Source organism: Barbus barbus, assembly GCF_936440315.1.
Source record: "Barbus barbus genome assembly, chromosome: 28".
In the NCBI taxonomy this organism is placed as follows: Eukaryota; Metazoa; Chordata; class Actinopteri; order Cypriniformes; family Cyprinidae; genus Barbus; species Barbus barbus.
In genome coordinates this window covers 18,924,783-18,941,330 of record NC_136756.1, presented here as the reverse complement: position 1 = coordinate 18,941,330, position 16,548 = coordinate 18,924,783, and the positions used below count along the sequence as shown (strand labels likewise).

The window sequence follows — 16,548 nt, the reverse complement described above, 5'->3', positions numbered from 1 at the left end:
TATGTATATTACAAAATTGTATATATATTAAATGCTATTTAATTAATAATATTATTAAATATAGCTCAAATAAAAAATTTAACATAAAATACATTATGGATATAAAAAAAATCTATTTAATTCTCACAGTAGCAAAGCCTATTATATGCTGCAAGTGCTCTTTTTTCTTTTCAAGATTTTTAGCTGAGATTTCAGAAATATTTTCATGTTTTAGCATTTCTTTATTAAACAGGGGTGGGGTTTTTTTCCCCATCTCTAAAAATAGTGTATGAGTCATCATTGTCGGCCCAACTATGTATGGTTACTTCCCACAAGGAGAACATTCTATTCACACCTTCCTTAGTCTGTGAAAAATCTTAATAAATGGGTTCATTATGAAATTATAACAGGATTGAAGTTCGATATAGGCCTCCAGCACGCCGTCTTCTTTAGCCCACTGAAAACCTGAGTTAGAAACTGTCGCTCCAGAATATCCACACAGTCCTATCCTTCTCATGTAGATCTAGTTATTCATAACTGTGATGTTTTTGATGTTGAAGACTCTCATGAATAGTTATTATTTCCCAAATGGCATCTTAACGTTGCACCGAACCACTGAAAAATGAAACGATCTAATTCAATCTCAGCACTTAGTGGCCGCAGGATCTAGTGTTCAGTGATCAATCACATTCATAATTTACTGCTTCTGCAGCGCGAGCAGCCTGCCATCGAAACAACAACTCATTAGAAGGGGAAATATCATATTTGAGAGCATCGCTGAAGATACAGCTAGAAGAAGCATGTATATGTGACAGGTTAATGATCTCATTGCTCTACTGCGATCGGCGTCGGTCGGTTCATCGCGCTCAGTTTGCGTACCAAAAACACCTGCTCGTTCTCGAAGCGCGTTGAGTGACGCAACTGAAGCTGCTGTTCTATCGACACCCCCCACCTCCGTGGGCTGTTCCGCTTCCATCGCTCGCCTCCCCCCGATTATAGCTGTTTCTCCTATCTGCGAGCAGGCGACTACCATGGATATTGTAAATCAGGTAGGGCATTTGGGTTCAAAATAATTTTAGCATATTATTGCTGTGTTTATATGTATATGTTTTGTATGTCTTTCATTCATTGTATACGATAAAGATGCGCTTAGAAATGATGGTGGAAAATTCTTGTAGGGAGAGGTGCCCTGCTGATGCTGTCCGTCTGTTCACTGATACAGTATTTCAAGGAGATTTCTTTCGTGACATCCTATATTTTCGTTTTTAACACATGCTTGGCGTTATGGTTTCTGTATAGTAGGCTATTTTAAACCGATCTGATGATGCGCTCGATTAGACGTATAGACGTATTTGTAGAGGGTTGTGATACATGCAGTTATACAATTACTAAATGCACGTCTATTGGTATGATATGAAATTATATTTTGTAATTTTACATTTACGTTTAGTGCAAAAGCGTAGCATCCAACCAAAGCGAATGCACGAGGCCCTTTATCACATGCAGATGCGCTCGTATACGCTTTTAAAATGGCAGCTGATTCCATCCCAATACTGTGACTGTGTGACTTTCAGCTATAAGCCCAGGCCCCTCTGTCTTACTGTTATTATTATTATTATTAATTAGTTAATATTAGGCAATAGGTAGGGATCGAGAAATCGGTGTCTCCTGAATATGACACACAATCATATATTAGTTAGCTACTGATGCTTATATTTACAGAACATTGTCTGATGCACATTTTTGCAAGAGGATGCAAACTGCATTCTTGTGTAGGCCAGTATTATATATTGCAATGAATAATTAAATCGCGTAAAGAGGAGATCTAAATCGTTGTATTGATGGATTGGTTTATTTATTTATTTGCGTGGTGTTTAAAGGAGGACCATCCTCACGGGCAAACAATGGTGTCGTGTAAACCTTCCTACGTCACTATGTCCGAATAAAATCAGTATCACATACCACAGATCTGACGAGCAAATATTTCCAAATATCATAATAATGCCATCATGTATGAAGCAGAAAAACGGTCACATTTAAGCGCCACATTTTATATATTTGTCCTCAGTTAAGGGACTTGCATTTTTCCAGATTGCTTGAGCCATCGTTTTTTAGATTTTGGCGTGCAAAATGGTTTCAGAAATCTCTGTCGCGCGCTGTTCAGAAGCTCTGGGGTTCGGAGATGACGCGCGCGCAGGCGATCTGGCCATGGTTCAAGGTCCTCGAGACTCACCTTCCCTTCCTTTGCTTTCAGCTTCAGAGATATAAAGAATTTATGACTTGAAATAATGATTTTCGTTTCCTCCTGTTACTGCTTTGTTTTGGTTTTTGTTTTGTTTTTTCGACAAAGGCTTTACAGTAGCAGCAGATGCTATGCGTAGGTTTCACAATCGCTTCAAAATAAATTGGCTCTTATATGAGCGAAGGGGCCTGTTTGTGTTATGAGTCACCGTGGTGAAGACACATCATCCATAACACTTTCATCTATCTATCTATCTATCTATCTATCTATCTATCTATCTATCTATCTATCTATCTATCTATCTATCTATCTATCTATCTATCTATCTGTCTGTCTATCTGTCTGTCTATCTGTCTGTCTGTCTGTCTGTCTATATATCTATCTATCTATCTATCTATCTATCTATCTATCTATCTATCTATCTATCTATCTATCTATCTATCTATCTATCTATCTGTCTGTCTGTCTATATATCTGTCTGTCTATCTATCTATCTATCTATCTATCTATCTATCTATCTATCTATCTATCTATCTATCTATCTATCTATCTGTCTGTCTGTCTGTCTGTCTGTCTGTCTGTCTGTATATCTAACATTTTTCAAATGTTTTTTTTTTTTGACAGTTGGTTGCCAATGGGCAGTTCAGGGTACTGAAAGTCCCATTGGGCTTCATCAAAGCCTTAGAATGGGTAAGTAATTTATATATGTATATATGGGCTATATTAGATGGTGTGTTAATCATTTTAGTCTATATATGAATTTCAGACATTCATTTATTTACTTAGAAGAACTGGAAAGCACAGATGGCCCTCATATTTTATAGCTGAAAATGGACATATCTTATATTCAAAAATGTTGAAATGATAGGCTACTGTCACTTTTCATATAATAGCTGCCACATTATATCCATATATATACAGTATGTAAAACTTCAACTTGTTAATCAAACATGGATACATATGGAAGCATTCAGCACCAGTAGACTAACGCTTCCTGCACAATAGTCTGTTGCAGCTCGAATGATTTTCTTTTTTGGTTTCTATATGGCCAGTAATTTCCTCAGCTTGGCTTAGAAGCTGTAACTGGTTACCATTTTACCATATGCTTACTACTTTACAGATACAGTATACATCCCAGAGGAGATTCAGTTTAATATAAATGTAACAGAAAAACATAGATTTGTTGGTTTGAAATCTAAATTACTTCAGCACTAATACATAACATTTAAGTACAACATATGCTAGTTACATAATAGCTCACTTTAAATAATACAAATACACTTAATGATTATTTTAATTAATTTTATTGAATTATTTTATGTTAAATACCACCACATTCCACTTTTGAAGCAACCTAGTAGAAAAATCATCTATGCTGTTCCTGCACTCTATAATTTGACATTTGAACATTATGTATTATATTAGTTTATATATAAGTGCAGTATAAAATTTTTGTAGCTGTTGTGTAGGCTACTGCGTGCGTTCAGCAGCCAATATAATTAACGTATACAGGTGCTGGTCATAAAATTAGAATATCATGAAAAAGTTGATTTATTTCAGTAATACCATTCAAAAAGTGAAACTTGTATATTAGATTAATTCATTACACACAGACTGATATATTTCAAATGTTTATTTCCTTTAATTTTGATGATTATAGCTGACAACTAATGAAAGTCCCAAATTCAGTATTTCAGAAAATTAGAATATCATTAAGATATCGACCAATGCAAAAAAAAATATTTTTAGAAATGTTGGCCAACTGAAAAGTATGAACATGAAAAGTATGAGCATGTACAGCACTCAATATTTAGTTGGGGCTCCTTTGGCCTGGATTACTGCAGCAATGTGGCGTGGCATGGAGTCGATCAGTCTGTGGCACTGCTCAGGTGTTATGAGAGCCCATGTTGCTCTGATAGTGGCCTTCAGCTCTTCTGAATTGTTGGGTCTGGCGTATTGCATCTTCCTCTTCACAATACCCCATAGGTTTTCTATGGGGTTAAGGTCAGGCGAGTTTGCTGGCCAATCAAGAACAGGGACACCATGGTCCTTAAACCAGGCACTGGTAGCTTTGGCAGTGTGTGCAGGTGCCAAGTCCTGTTGGAAAATGAAATCTGCATTTCCATAAAGTTGGTCAGCAGCAGGAAGCATGAAGTGCTCTAAAACTTCCTGGTAGACGGCTGCGTTGACCTTGGACCTCAGAAAACACAATGGACCATCACCAGCAGATGACATGGCACCCCAAACCATCAATGACTGTGGAAACTTTACACTGGACCTCAAGCAACGTGGATTATGTGCCTCTCCTCTCTTCCTTCAGACTCTGGGACCTTGATTTCCAAAGGAAATGCAAAATTTACTTTCATCAGAGAACATAACTTTGGACCACTCAGCAGCAGTCCAGGCAAGACGCTTCTGACGCTGTCTCTTGTTCAAGAGTGGCTTGACACAAGGAATGCGACAGCTGAAACCCATGTCTTGCATACGTCTGTGCGTGGTGGTTCTTGAAGCACCGACTCCAGCTGCAGTCCACTCTTTGTGAATCTCCCCCATTTTTTTGAATGGGTTTTGTTTCACAATCTTCTCCAGGGTGCGGTTATCCTTATTGCTTGTACACTTTTTTCTACCACATCTTGTCCTTCCCTTCACCTCTCTATTAATGTGCTTGGACACAGAGCTCTGTGAACAGCCAGCCTCTTTAGCAATGACCTTTTGTGCAAGGTGTCAATGGTCGTCTTTTGGACAACTGTGAAGTCAGCGGTCTTCCCCATGATTGTGTAGCCTACAGAACTAGACTGAGAGACCATTTAAAGGCTTTTGCAGGTGTTTTGAGTTAATTAGCTGATTAGAGTGTGGCACCAGGGGTCTTCAATATTGAACATTTTCACAATATTCTAATTTTCTGAGATACTGAATTTGGGACTTTCATTAGTTGTCAGCTATAATCATCAAAATTAAAGGAAATAAACATTTGAAATATATCAGTCTGTGTGTAATGAATGAGTCTAATATACAAGTTTCACTTTTTGAATGGTATTACTGAAATAAATCAACTTTTTCATGATATTCTAATTTTATGACCAGCACCTGTATAGCCTACACACAATTACAGTTGGAAAGATGCTTTGTTTCTGAACGACCACAGTAGAGATAACTGGTATCATTTTAATAAACATTTAAATCTGCGCAGGGTAAACACACCGTGACCGCGGTGAAACACATCATGCATTGGGAGAACACGCACAACAATTGCACAGTATTATTGCCCTCTATTGGTCACACAGTGCTTCTTCACTTTAGACAAAGTGAAAATGGCATCAAATAACAGACTTTGTAGTAAAATGTTGAACAAGACCACATTTGTATCCTGTCTGTACTCTGTCTTGCACTAGAACAAGCATCATTCTAATAATTCAAGATAATTTATCTATTTATTTAAGTAATACAGAACTGTTTGGACATACAAGGCATTTGTAATTCTCCAAATCACCTTTTGTGTATAATAGCTTATTTAACAAGCTCACTTTTGATACATTTGCTCAGTTTAATTGAACCAAGAAATTCAGTTTAGTTCATTTGGGTTGGTTTCCTTCTGGGATCACTCTTTTCTGGGCTTGGTAATGTGAGCTGATCTGATTTTGTTTGATTTGAGCAGATTTAATTTGTTTGGTCTGTCTTGTCTAGTGTGTAGCCTGACTAATTAATTATTTAATTGACTCTAGGACCTTGTCTGGTCTTGTGGGTAGGCAATGTGATTTGTTTTTTCTAACACAAATTGTTAAGGATTTTTGCTTTGTTTGTACAATAATTGCATTCGTATGTATTGTTATGGTTAAGTTACTAAGTTGGTTATCAGTCTTTGTTTAGATGTTTTTGTACTCTTGGACTCATTTGACTTGTTTGTTCTGCCTTTATTTAGTATGGTTTACTGTGGCTTGATGTTTGCCTATTGTTTTAGTCTCCTGTGATGTTTCCTGGGTTCATAAAAGAGCCCAGTTCAGCTATTTGACAGATGGCAGAGTATCTCAGTTAAATTTAATAGCTTCATTCTCCATTCAGTCCTTCCACCAGGCAAAGTCCATAAGTAACCTCTATGACTCTAAATCCTGAAAGGAAAAATAATGTGCTTATGTCCATGTCAGGATGCTGGTGTCACATGGTGAAATATGCTTTCATTTGGTTTATTTAGTCTGTATTTTAATTGCATTCATACACACCTCCTACAGTAAACAATTTTGATGTATAAAATATGACATTATTGCATTTGCACCAGTCTTCACAAATGTCATCCCTGATGTGTGAATGTGAGTCTTCAAATGAAAATGTATAGAAAGCATTCTGTTTCATTTTTTCAGTCGCAAACCTTGACCTTAGTAGTCTAAACAACCTTCTAGTCACTAAAATATGTGAAACACTTGTTAAGCAAAGAGAAGGTGCTAGCAATGGCAAGGTCTTGGGCTTGTTTCATAAATGCTTGAATTGATAAAATGTATACCTTGAATGTATTTGAATAAAAACATCTGCCAAATGCATAAATATAAACCTCTTTTCCAGGTGTTTGCCATCTTTGCATTCTCCACCTGTGGGAGTTACTCCGGCTCCTTCAGGATGAGTGTGGAGTGCAGAAACAGATCAGACAGTGACCTGAAAATAGACGTGGATTTTGAGTATCCCTTCAGGTACCGCTGTCTTTTTAGAGCCATGTGACCATATCAAAGTTGTACTTGTTCATCAATATGCATTTACTTTTTCAGGAACAGCTTTCAGTGCAGTACAAATTCAGTCCCTCTGGTGTTTTACTAGGCAGGGTTTTCAAATTATTTTTGCATTTTTTGATGCATTTAACTACGCATCAAATGATTCAAATGATCAAGATCCCCTGATGAGGGTCCCACTTCTTAAAATATAAACACAACTACATGCAGTTAGACCCTTTTATATTTTTTTTATTACTGTTATGTAAATATAATATTTTATAGCTTCGTGTTATATATTATTCATATTATGACGATTTTGATTCAATTCTGTAGTGTTTTCCCTGTTGAAACAGGGTTAGGGTTAGGGTTAGCATGTGCTGGTTAGGTATGTTTTGAAGCATGGCAGCTGGTTTGAGCTGGTTTAAGCTGGTCTTTAGTTGGTCATGAGCTGGTTTAAATTGATCCTGAGCTGGTTATAAGCTGGTTTAAGTTGGTCATGTACTGGTCCTAAGTTGGTCCCGAGTAACTGGCTCCTGCTCAGGACAAGCTCATAACCAGCTTATAACCAGCTCAGGATCAGCTTAAACCAGTTCATGACCAACTAAAGACCAGCTTAAACCAGCTCAAACCAGTTGCCATGCTTCAAAACATATCTATCTATTATTTTTTCTTTTTATATATACAGTATTTTTCTCTGAACCCCCTTTTGAAACCTGTTTTATTACATTCTAGTGCTTCTGAGCACGTATTCTTAAGCGTTTAAGTAGTGTTGTTTGTAATCCCCAAGTACATTAAATATGTAATTTTTTTCCTTTTCTTCATGGTTCATAATCCAAGCTGAACTGTTTCTCCAGCCCATTGAGATTTGGTATAGTAACTCTAAATTAGGCTAAGTTGTAAATGTGCTGAGATGCCCAACTTTGAAAGTATTATGGTTCTCTCCGTAACCCTGTTCCGCTGTATCTCCTTCAGGCTTCATCAAGTGTATTTTGATGCCCCTGCCTGCGAGAATGGCCAGACTGAACGTTTCTTCCTGGTTGGGGATTACTCATCCTCAGCAGAGTTCTTCGTCACCATAGCCGTTTTTGCATTTCTGTATTCCATGGCAGCTCTCAGCATTTATGTCTTTGCCTTTGAGAAATACCGCGAGAACAATAAAGGACCACTGATTGTAAGTTTTCTATGATACATAAGCACTAAGGTAGCAGTTTGTTAAAAGCTTGGTTCACCCAAAAGAATAAAAAATCTGCTATTATTTACTCACCCTAGACCACCGTAGACATTGAAGGGGACAAGTATAATTAGAAATGGCCAAATTGTCCATCCAAATATTTTAAATTCTTGCCCTGCTTTGCTGCACTCCATTAGGCAGCGCTTTGTTTTTTAGAAAGGATTTAAAAATTCGTCGTCTCCATGTTCGTCGCTTCAAATGAACTTTAAAGTTTGCAATAGTAGATGTATTTGTTACAGGCTATTGCTTTTACTTATTTCCTAACAAGTGTTAATAGTGAATAATAATTATAAGTTTATTTCATTTTAGATAACTTTTTTTTTTGGCTGTTACATTGGTGTAGTACCGCAAACAACGTTCTTACTAATAAAGGTGTTCTTTTTTACTAGGACGCTGTAGTCAACATTAAATGATGTGGAGCGCACATTATTCAAAGGAAATATACTTAGTTTCATGGTGTTCAAAATGTTAAACAGCCTATAACATTTTGTAATAAAAAAAATGAAAGGTTCCTTACAACAGTCTCAGATGTTATATATTATTGAAGCCTTTGAGTTCAAAGGTTTTGGCATTCTTAAAGGAAGTAAATAGGGACTTTATATTGCTGGAAAACATTCTAAAATTGGGATTACTGTGAATGGTTCTGGCATTGTGAAGATGAAATTTACTCAGAATACAAAGTAACAATAAAGTAAAATCAAGATTAACATAATTGGGATGAAAATCTGACAAAGTAAATTATAGTTTCTCTAATTGGTTAGAATACATGAATACTAACATTGTAACTTCTGATCAAAAAGACAGAGAAGAAAATACATGTTGAAATATTATAAAATGTTTTGACAACATTGCCTTTTTAGTATTTTTATAAGTCTTCAAATTAAATGTTGGATAACAATCAAAATGTACTATGAATATTTTTCTTAATATTTTTAGCTAGTATTGTGATAACCCAAAACTTCAAATAAGTTGTTTAGTGATGCTGAATTTAAAATATTATAGACAACTTCTCACAGCATACAATAACACAAAGCAATGCCAATTTATCATTACTATTGTACTTTATTCCTGAAAATGAGCAAGCAGTACAAACAGTGGCTTGAAATGATGACAATTACAAAAATAGGCAACAACACTAAAAATAAATAAACAATTGCACTGGAAAAGAGACACAATAAAGTGGAAACATATGATCTGTATTCTAAATGTTAATGGTTTCAGAAGTCTTAAAAATTTTAATGAAATAATCCTTTGTGTTTATCCTATAGGCCAAAAGTCACATTTTTAAGGGACATGGAAAAGTTTTGCATCTCCATACATTTTTATGTTCTAAAGAATAAATAAATAATAAAAAACATGTTTGGAACAACAAAGATCCCTGTTCCTTTAACACTTTGGTACTGTTCATTTTCAATTAATAAAAAATGTAAATTCAGGGTTTCCGCCAGGTCTTGACAAGATCTCGTGCCTCATGAAATTAAGTGTGGATATTTCTTGTCGAGGTGAAAATGTGTCTCGCGATATCAGCGTAGTTTGTAGCTAAACATTTGACAAAGCTTGCGTTATTTCATTCTGAGTTGTACCGTTATCTGTTTGTTTCCAATAACGTGCATTGTGTTTCACTGTTCAGCGATTTCAGCGTCTGGCGTCTCCCTAAATGAGGACATAAACACATGAACAACATCTCCAGAACTGCTCTGAGAGTCACTTCATGAGCATTTTACCATTTGATTTGAGTAAAACTAGCGTCATATCATCTACACACAGAACTGTAAAGGTATTTACTGCAACCCGTCAAAATAAAAGTTCGGTTTAACCAGGGACGGATTATGGAGCCCGATCTCACGGCAATTCGTACATATTTTACGAGGTGGCTAATTCGTACGAATTCGTACGACCTCACTCGTACAAATTCATACGATTTTTGCTAAGTCGTACGTATTGTACGAGTTGCCAATTCGTATGAATTTGTACGAATGACCTACACCTAACCCCGCCCCTAAACCTACCCATCACTGGGGTTTAGACAAATCGTACTAAATCGTACGAGTGAGGTCGTATGAATTCGTACGAATTAGCCACCTCGTAAAATACGTACGAATTGCCGTGAGATAGCGTTGGATTATGACGCAGAGGTGCCCTGGGCACGGACTGATTATAGGCCCCTCTCAGTTGAAATTGAGGTCATTTTTCTTAAATTCAAATAGCAATGGATTCTATCTACACGAAGTGAAAATAGCAGTATTTTTAGCGATATGTTATTTACACTAAGTGCAAATAACTATAGATTATATTTAGCCTATATGTTAAAATAGCAGGATTTTCTGCTATTTATACTAGTTTTTGCAAAATAGTGGCAATTGCACTTCAGTATTGTATTACATTATAAAACAGTATGCAATAATAACATATTGAGTGTAAATTATAATTTTAATTCAGAATATTAAATGGATGCCACCTTATTGATACAATAAAGCCCTCCCTAACCCTACCCAATACTTAATTTTCAACTTTTTGGTTATTTCTTTAAATTTTATTAAAAATAAATGCCTTTACGATGTGATATGAGATTTGAAAAGGGAGAAAAAAAAAGTTTGTCAAAAGGCAGGTTCGAACCCCAGTCGATCACGTCAAAAATACAACAGTATGCAAATGCACCACTGAGATGGCTGGTATATAGCAGCTTTATATAATGATGACAGTCCCAATCACACTTGGTGGGCGGAATCAGTGTAAATAGCCTCTGCCAAAAGGTGGGCTGTTTGCACTAAGTGCTCACATGAAGTTGCACTTCTGCACTTTGTTGTTTCTGATGAGAGAAATCGGCAGAGAGCAGAATTCATTCAGGGAGCGCACGCACTGAACAAAACAGCTGTTTCAGCAATGACTCATCTGGACGCCTCTTATTGGTCATTGTACTCATAAACTCAACAGAATCATGTGTGATTGGTTATAATGTGCAGTGCTGTAGAAAAACACGGATGTCTCTGGCTCCGTGCCAGACAGTGAAGTTGAGCGAATGCAGATTTTAATTTAGCAGCTGATGATGTGCCGCACTGAATAATCTAATCACACCAGTGTGATCGTTTATTAAATATAAAAAATATTATTTGGCTATTTTTATATTTTTTTGTCTTTTGGAAGCTGCATTCAAAATCCACTTGCCTCAAAAATCTGAGGGGGCACGGCTGAAATCAAGAACCAAATACAGAACTCAGAATTTCTGAGGAAAAATAAAACATTTCATAAGGCTATTTTTAGAATAAATTAAAGTTGTTTTTATGCATTCAAATAATTAGACATAGTAGCCTACACCATAATTTAATAACAATAAAGCATATGGTGAAAGAAAATAAAACACCCACTTATGGGGTGGATAAACATTTTAAATTTCTTGAAGTCTTTAACAACCTAGAATAAATGAATAGAAATTATGATTTTGTCTGAGCTATGCGTTTTAAAACGAACACGTACTAGTGTAAATTTAGCCTAACTGATGTGTAAACTGAAAACTATTTAAACTTTCTTAAAATTATTTGCACTGATTTATTGTGTTGGATATATTTTGTTCCTTTGTGCAGTGGTTTGTGCAGTAGTTTTTTTGAGATAATGTAATCTTGTTAAAACTGATTTCATAAAATTGGTATCGAAAAAAGTATCATTCAGGAAAAGGTATTGAACTCAAGGTATCGATATCGAACATTTTTGAACGATACCCAGCCCTATATGTCAGTATATCATCATACATCAACATAAACAGATGAGAAAGAAAACGCATGTGTACAGTATATTTAGATCTGCATGCGTTCGGTGTTAAAGAGACAGCAGCCTAATAAACACGCTGCCTGTCATTAATGTTAATCAAAGAACAAAAGAAAATCATTCACCGATCTTGACTAAAAATATTTAATAAATATAATGATTCTATATTTCATTTATGAAAAGAAAACTATGGAGTGTTTTCTGTACCTAAAATTTGGTCCAGTTGTATTTATTTATGCTATTGCTAATTGATTTGTTTGTTCCTATTTTATTACTGAGTTTAACACTTTAATATTTGAAATATATATTAATCTAGTTGTTTTTGCTGTGGTATTTTTGTTAAAGGCATAGGCAAAATTCCTCTTGCAGTGTTCTGTATGCTGCGGAGTTTTGCTCATGTTATTCAGCTGCAAAAGAATGCTTTGTAAAAAGACACAGAATAAATGTTTGACATCTAAATGTTTGACTTATTTTTTTTATATTGGATTATTTTATCTTATTGGAATCGAAACTAGAAAACGATAAGAATCGGAATCGATAAGCAGAATTGGAATCGGAATTGATCAAATTCAAATGATACCCAGCCCTACACAGAACGCACCCATATATTATGCAAACGAAAACTTTGATTTTGGATGCGATGAATCACGATTAATCGTTTGACAGCACTAAAAATGCCTTTTTTAGGCTGATCTGCCTCAGTGGTCTAACAGCAGTTGTCCCTGTCAAAATGATTGAGATGGCCAATCAAATCAAAGTAAGGAGGGTTTACTGTTCACAGAGGCAGCGTGGGAATTCCAGTGCCAAGCATAACGTTGAAAGAAAGCAAGGTAAAATGGAAGTAGTGAAACATTTAATATTTGACAACTGTTTTACGATAGAAATGTTAAACAACCAACAGTAATATCCAACTTGACTTTTTTCTCAAAAATGTCTGTTTTGAATTGAAAATATGGTATAATTTAAATGAGACAGGACAAGTGACAAGACAAGAAACATTTTGCATTTTTGACATATTAAGGCATAAAAATAAGAGTGAATATTTGCGAATAGTTCAAACTGATTGTTTCTTTACAAGAAAGACCAAGCATTTTCTTCACCATTCTAAAAATTCTAAAAATCTTCAAGAAATAGTTATGGCCTTGATACGGACTACTTTCGTGTACCTTTCTTTTTGTTTTTTTTTTGGCCCTTACTGGTCACTATGAACTACAGAAATTGATTTAGCATTGCCTTTATAATGACATGACGGTGTGTAAAAGCAAAGGTAGAATTTTGAATTTTGGGTGAATTATTGATGTAATGTAGTAGCTCAGTGTTTCATATACTAGCCTACATATTTATGTATAATTCTATATAAATAATATGATTGCAGGATTTTGGTGTGACGTGTGTATTCACCTTCATGTGGCTGGTGAGCTCGGCAGCATGGGCAAAGGGCTTGTCTGATGTCAAGACAGCTACAGACCCAGAGAAGGTTCTAGATCTGGTCCCTGCTTGTGAAAAGGAAGGCAATCACTGCCGTGAAGTTTACGACCCCATCATGTCTGGTCTTAATACTTCTGTGGTGAGTCAGTTTGCTTGGACAAACAGGAAAGTATTGATAAAAATCAATTTTTATGCAGTTCTTCTAATGTCTTTCTTGTGATTATAACAAACTTTTAAATTGAATTATAACCCTTATTTTTATTTATTTGTATTTCCAGGTCTTTGGATTCCTCAACCTGATCTTGTGGACGGGTAACCTGTGGTTTGTATTCAAGGAGACCGGGATCATCGCACCATTTATGCGCCAACAGCCCGCCCAGGAGAAGCAGCCCGCACCTGATTCCTTTGGGCAGGGAGGTTATGGGCAGCAGGACCCATACGCCGGCTCCCAGGGAGGCTACCAGCCCGATTACAGCCAGCAAGGCTACAATCAAGGTGGAGATTACACTCAGGGTGGATATGAGCAGCAGGGGGCACCCACCTCCTTTTCCAACCAGATGTGAGCGAAGAAATATCTGACTAAGCAGGAGATGGCTGGTGAGTGGAGATGTGATGCTTTGATGGTTTAGTATTGGCTGATATTTAATCATGCCTGACCATCTTTTTTTGCTTTTACATCATTTTAAGGTCACTTAAAGTTAATCTTTATACCTTGCCACTTAAAGTGTATCTCTAAAACTTAAATCCACTTGTTTAATTTCAAATTTAATTAGACAAAATAGAATGGAATTGACCAATTATTGACCAGAATTTTAATATCAGCATAATCTCAGATAGTGTGTCTCACTGTCTCTTCACAGAAAGAAGTTGATCGTGTGACTCTAGCAGTGTGGTGCCTGAACCCTACCCACAACCCCACACTTCTCCCTGTTTGTGCATCTGTGCTTACGTCTGTGAAAGATAAGAGGGGCGGGAGGGAGGGAGGGGAAAGGATCTAATCCAAAATCACATATTGATGGGAGGGGGATAGAGAGGAGGAATTTTAATGTGCTGTTTATTATTGTGATGTATACAACAACAAAAAAGTTTGATCAAATTTCAAAACACTTGAATACTGTACCAAAATATGAAAAAACATATGAATCCTATTGCTATGTTAATTTTGGATCGATGATGTTGACAATAGTAATGCTAAACTTGAGAGAATGTATTTGTCTGTGCTGTATAGATATCATTATAAACGAATATATATATATAAATATTTCCTAAAGATATGTATGGGATTATTCCACTGTGGTCTAGTTAAATTTAGAGACCCTAAATAAATATAATAATAATGTGAAACAATTCACAAAGCCCCTCAGAATTTGTTCCTTGAAAATGTTTACCTCTGCTGGGTCGTGGTTTGGTAAAAGTTGTTCCATTTCTATGTTGACCTCTTTTGTTTGGTATTTTGATGGTTTTTATTTCGTCATGGGTGGGATGGAGCACTGATGGGACTGAGACTGAGGCGGTGGGGGGCGTCCAGGGCTACCGTGGGCAGAATCATTCCCAAACTCATGGAGGGACCACATTATTTCAACCACCAAGCAAAACGGTCAAGGGTATCTTAAAGCATTTCTCATTTCCTGACTGAAAATGTTGAGTTTAGTTCTCTCTCTTTCAAATCTTTGTCTTATGAAAAGCACATGCTCTCTCAGTGCAGAATTAGTGTGGTTGTTCATGACACAATGCTGTGTTGATGTAGTGCTGTTTAAGTTAGAGGATGCTAAAAATAGATATATCAGTATATATATGGACTGGGGTTTTGTTTGTGTTGTGTGAGCACCGGATAGAGAGAATCAATCCTGTGTATTGAGATGTCAGTAATATAGATATACGTGCCAGTTTCAATTTTATCAATATTTTCTTGTTTCCCTCTCTCAAAAGCATATGCAATACCACAGGATTTAAGCCTGTGATATTGAGGTATATTTTCAGATGTACATATAAAAATATATATAAAGTACCTGCTCATTCTTTAACCGATATCATGAACTGCTATAGTGTGAAATTTCCATGATTTGCATCAAAACATCACTGAAATGCCAGTTTAGATTATTTTTCTGCTTGATCAATCATTCGAAATGCAGATGATCAGAAATATCTGGTGTATATGATAGCTCGACCATTTAAATTAGCTATGAAATGTATCATTTGAGCCATGTTTATGGCAGGTTAACTGATGCAATAAAGTCTTTAAAGTTATTGTTTTGTATAGTATTCAAATAGTATATATTAAAGTCTAGCACTTTCAGATGCAAGGATGCTGAGTAAACATTTTATTAATCTAGTAAATGCACCAGATTAGTTTTTGCCTGGAGTTGATCATCGTTTTATTTAGGGCTGATGCAGCAGATGTTGTTATGATGAGATCCTTTATATTATTGCATGATCAGATGCTCATAATGCAAGCTTACCCAGTCTTATAACTATCTATTTGATATTTTTTCAGACTATTTAATTTGCCTGCCAATTTGAGGAAAACCAGGTTTCGCTTTTGGGTAGAAGGCCATCGGCCTGCTAAATGTATTAGCGTGTCTCTCCCTCCCTCATTCTCTCTCTTTCTCTCTCTTTCTCTTGCATTCTCTGCTCTGGCCCACTCTTCCCCTCTTCCAAATGAATATGCTACTCAACTTCTCCGTTGTTAGTGGTGTTTGATATGTCTTGTGAAACTCTCGATGCCTTTGGGTTGTGCTGTATTTAATGTGTATGATATATTCTTAGCGTTTATGAAGACATTGATGAAAATGGTTATGACCATGCTGAAATCTCAATCACCAAAATTATCCAGAAATTCTGTTGTATTGTTCTATGGAATCCACAAAGGAAATTCAATAAAGAACAAGTTATCCTGTTGAAAAAAAAAAAGGTTTTTGTTGCTTCTGTGATTCAATAATTATTATTTTTGTTGCTTCTATGATTCAGTAATTAAAGTAAAATAGGATGTTGTCTATTTTATTGGTTCTGAAGAACAAGTTGAAAAACAAAGGTTTATTTCATTCTTATATGAATAACATAATGCAAAATGTTTAATGTTATGACTTTATAGTAAACTGGAAGACTGTCTTAACCCGTTCTTACGAGAAACCTGTAATAAATAACACTTCTCAATTATTTAGTAATAAATAGGCTAATTTCGCTACTATTTAATCTGGACATATATTATT

The 16,548-nt window shown here is 35.9% G+C and overlaps 1 protein-coding gene across 1 annotated transcript; it reads left to right on the top strand.

Moving 5' to 3' along the window:
- The first annotated feature begins 973 nt into the window (after positions 1-973).
- On the top strand, positions 974-16,241 carry LOC306848588 (synaptophysin-like). Its single transcript, XM_079383229.1, has 7 exons — positions 974-1,028; positions 2,846-2,911; positions 6,776-6,900; positions 7,891-8,089; positions 13,287-13,478; positions 13,618-13,936; positions 14,200-16,241. Exons 1-6 carry the CDS (start codon positions 1,011-1,013, stop codon positions 13,900-13,902), a joined length of 885 nt encoding a protein of 294 aa, XP_079239355.1. The 5' UTR covers positions 974-1,010; the 3' UTR covers positions 13,903-13,936; positions 14,200-16,241.
- The last annotated feature ends 307 nt before the right edge of the window (positions 16,242-16,548 follow it).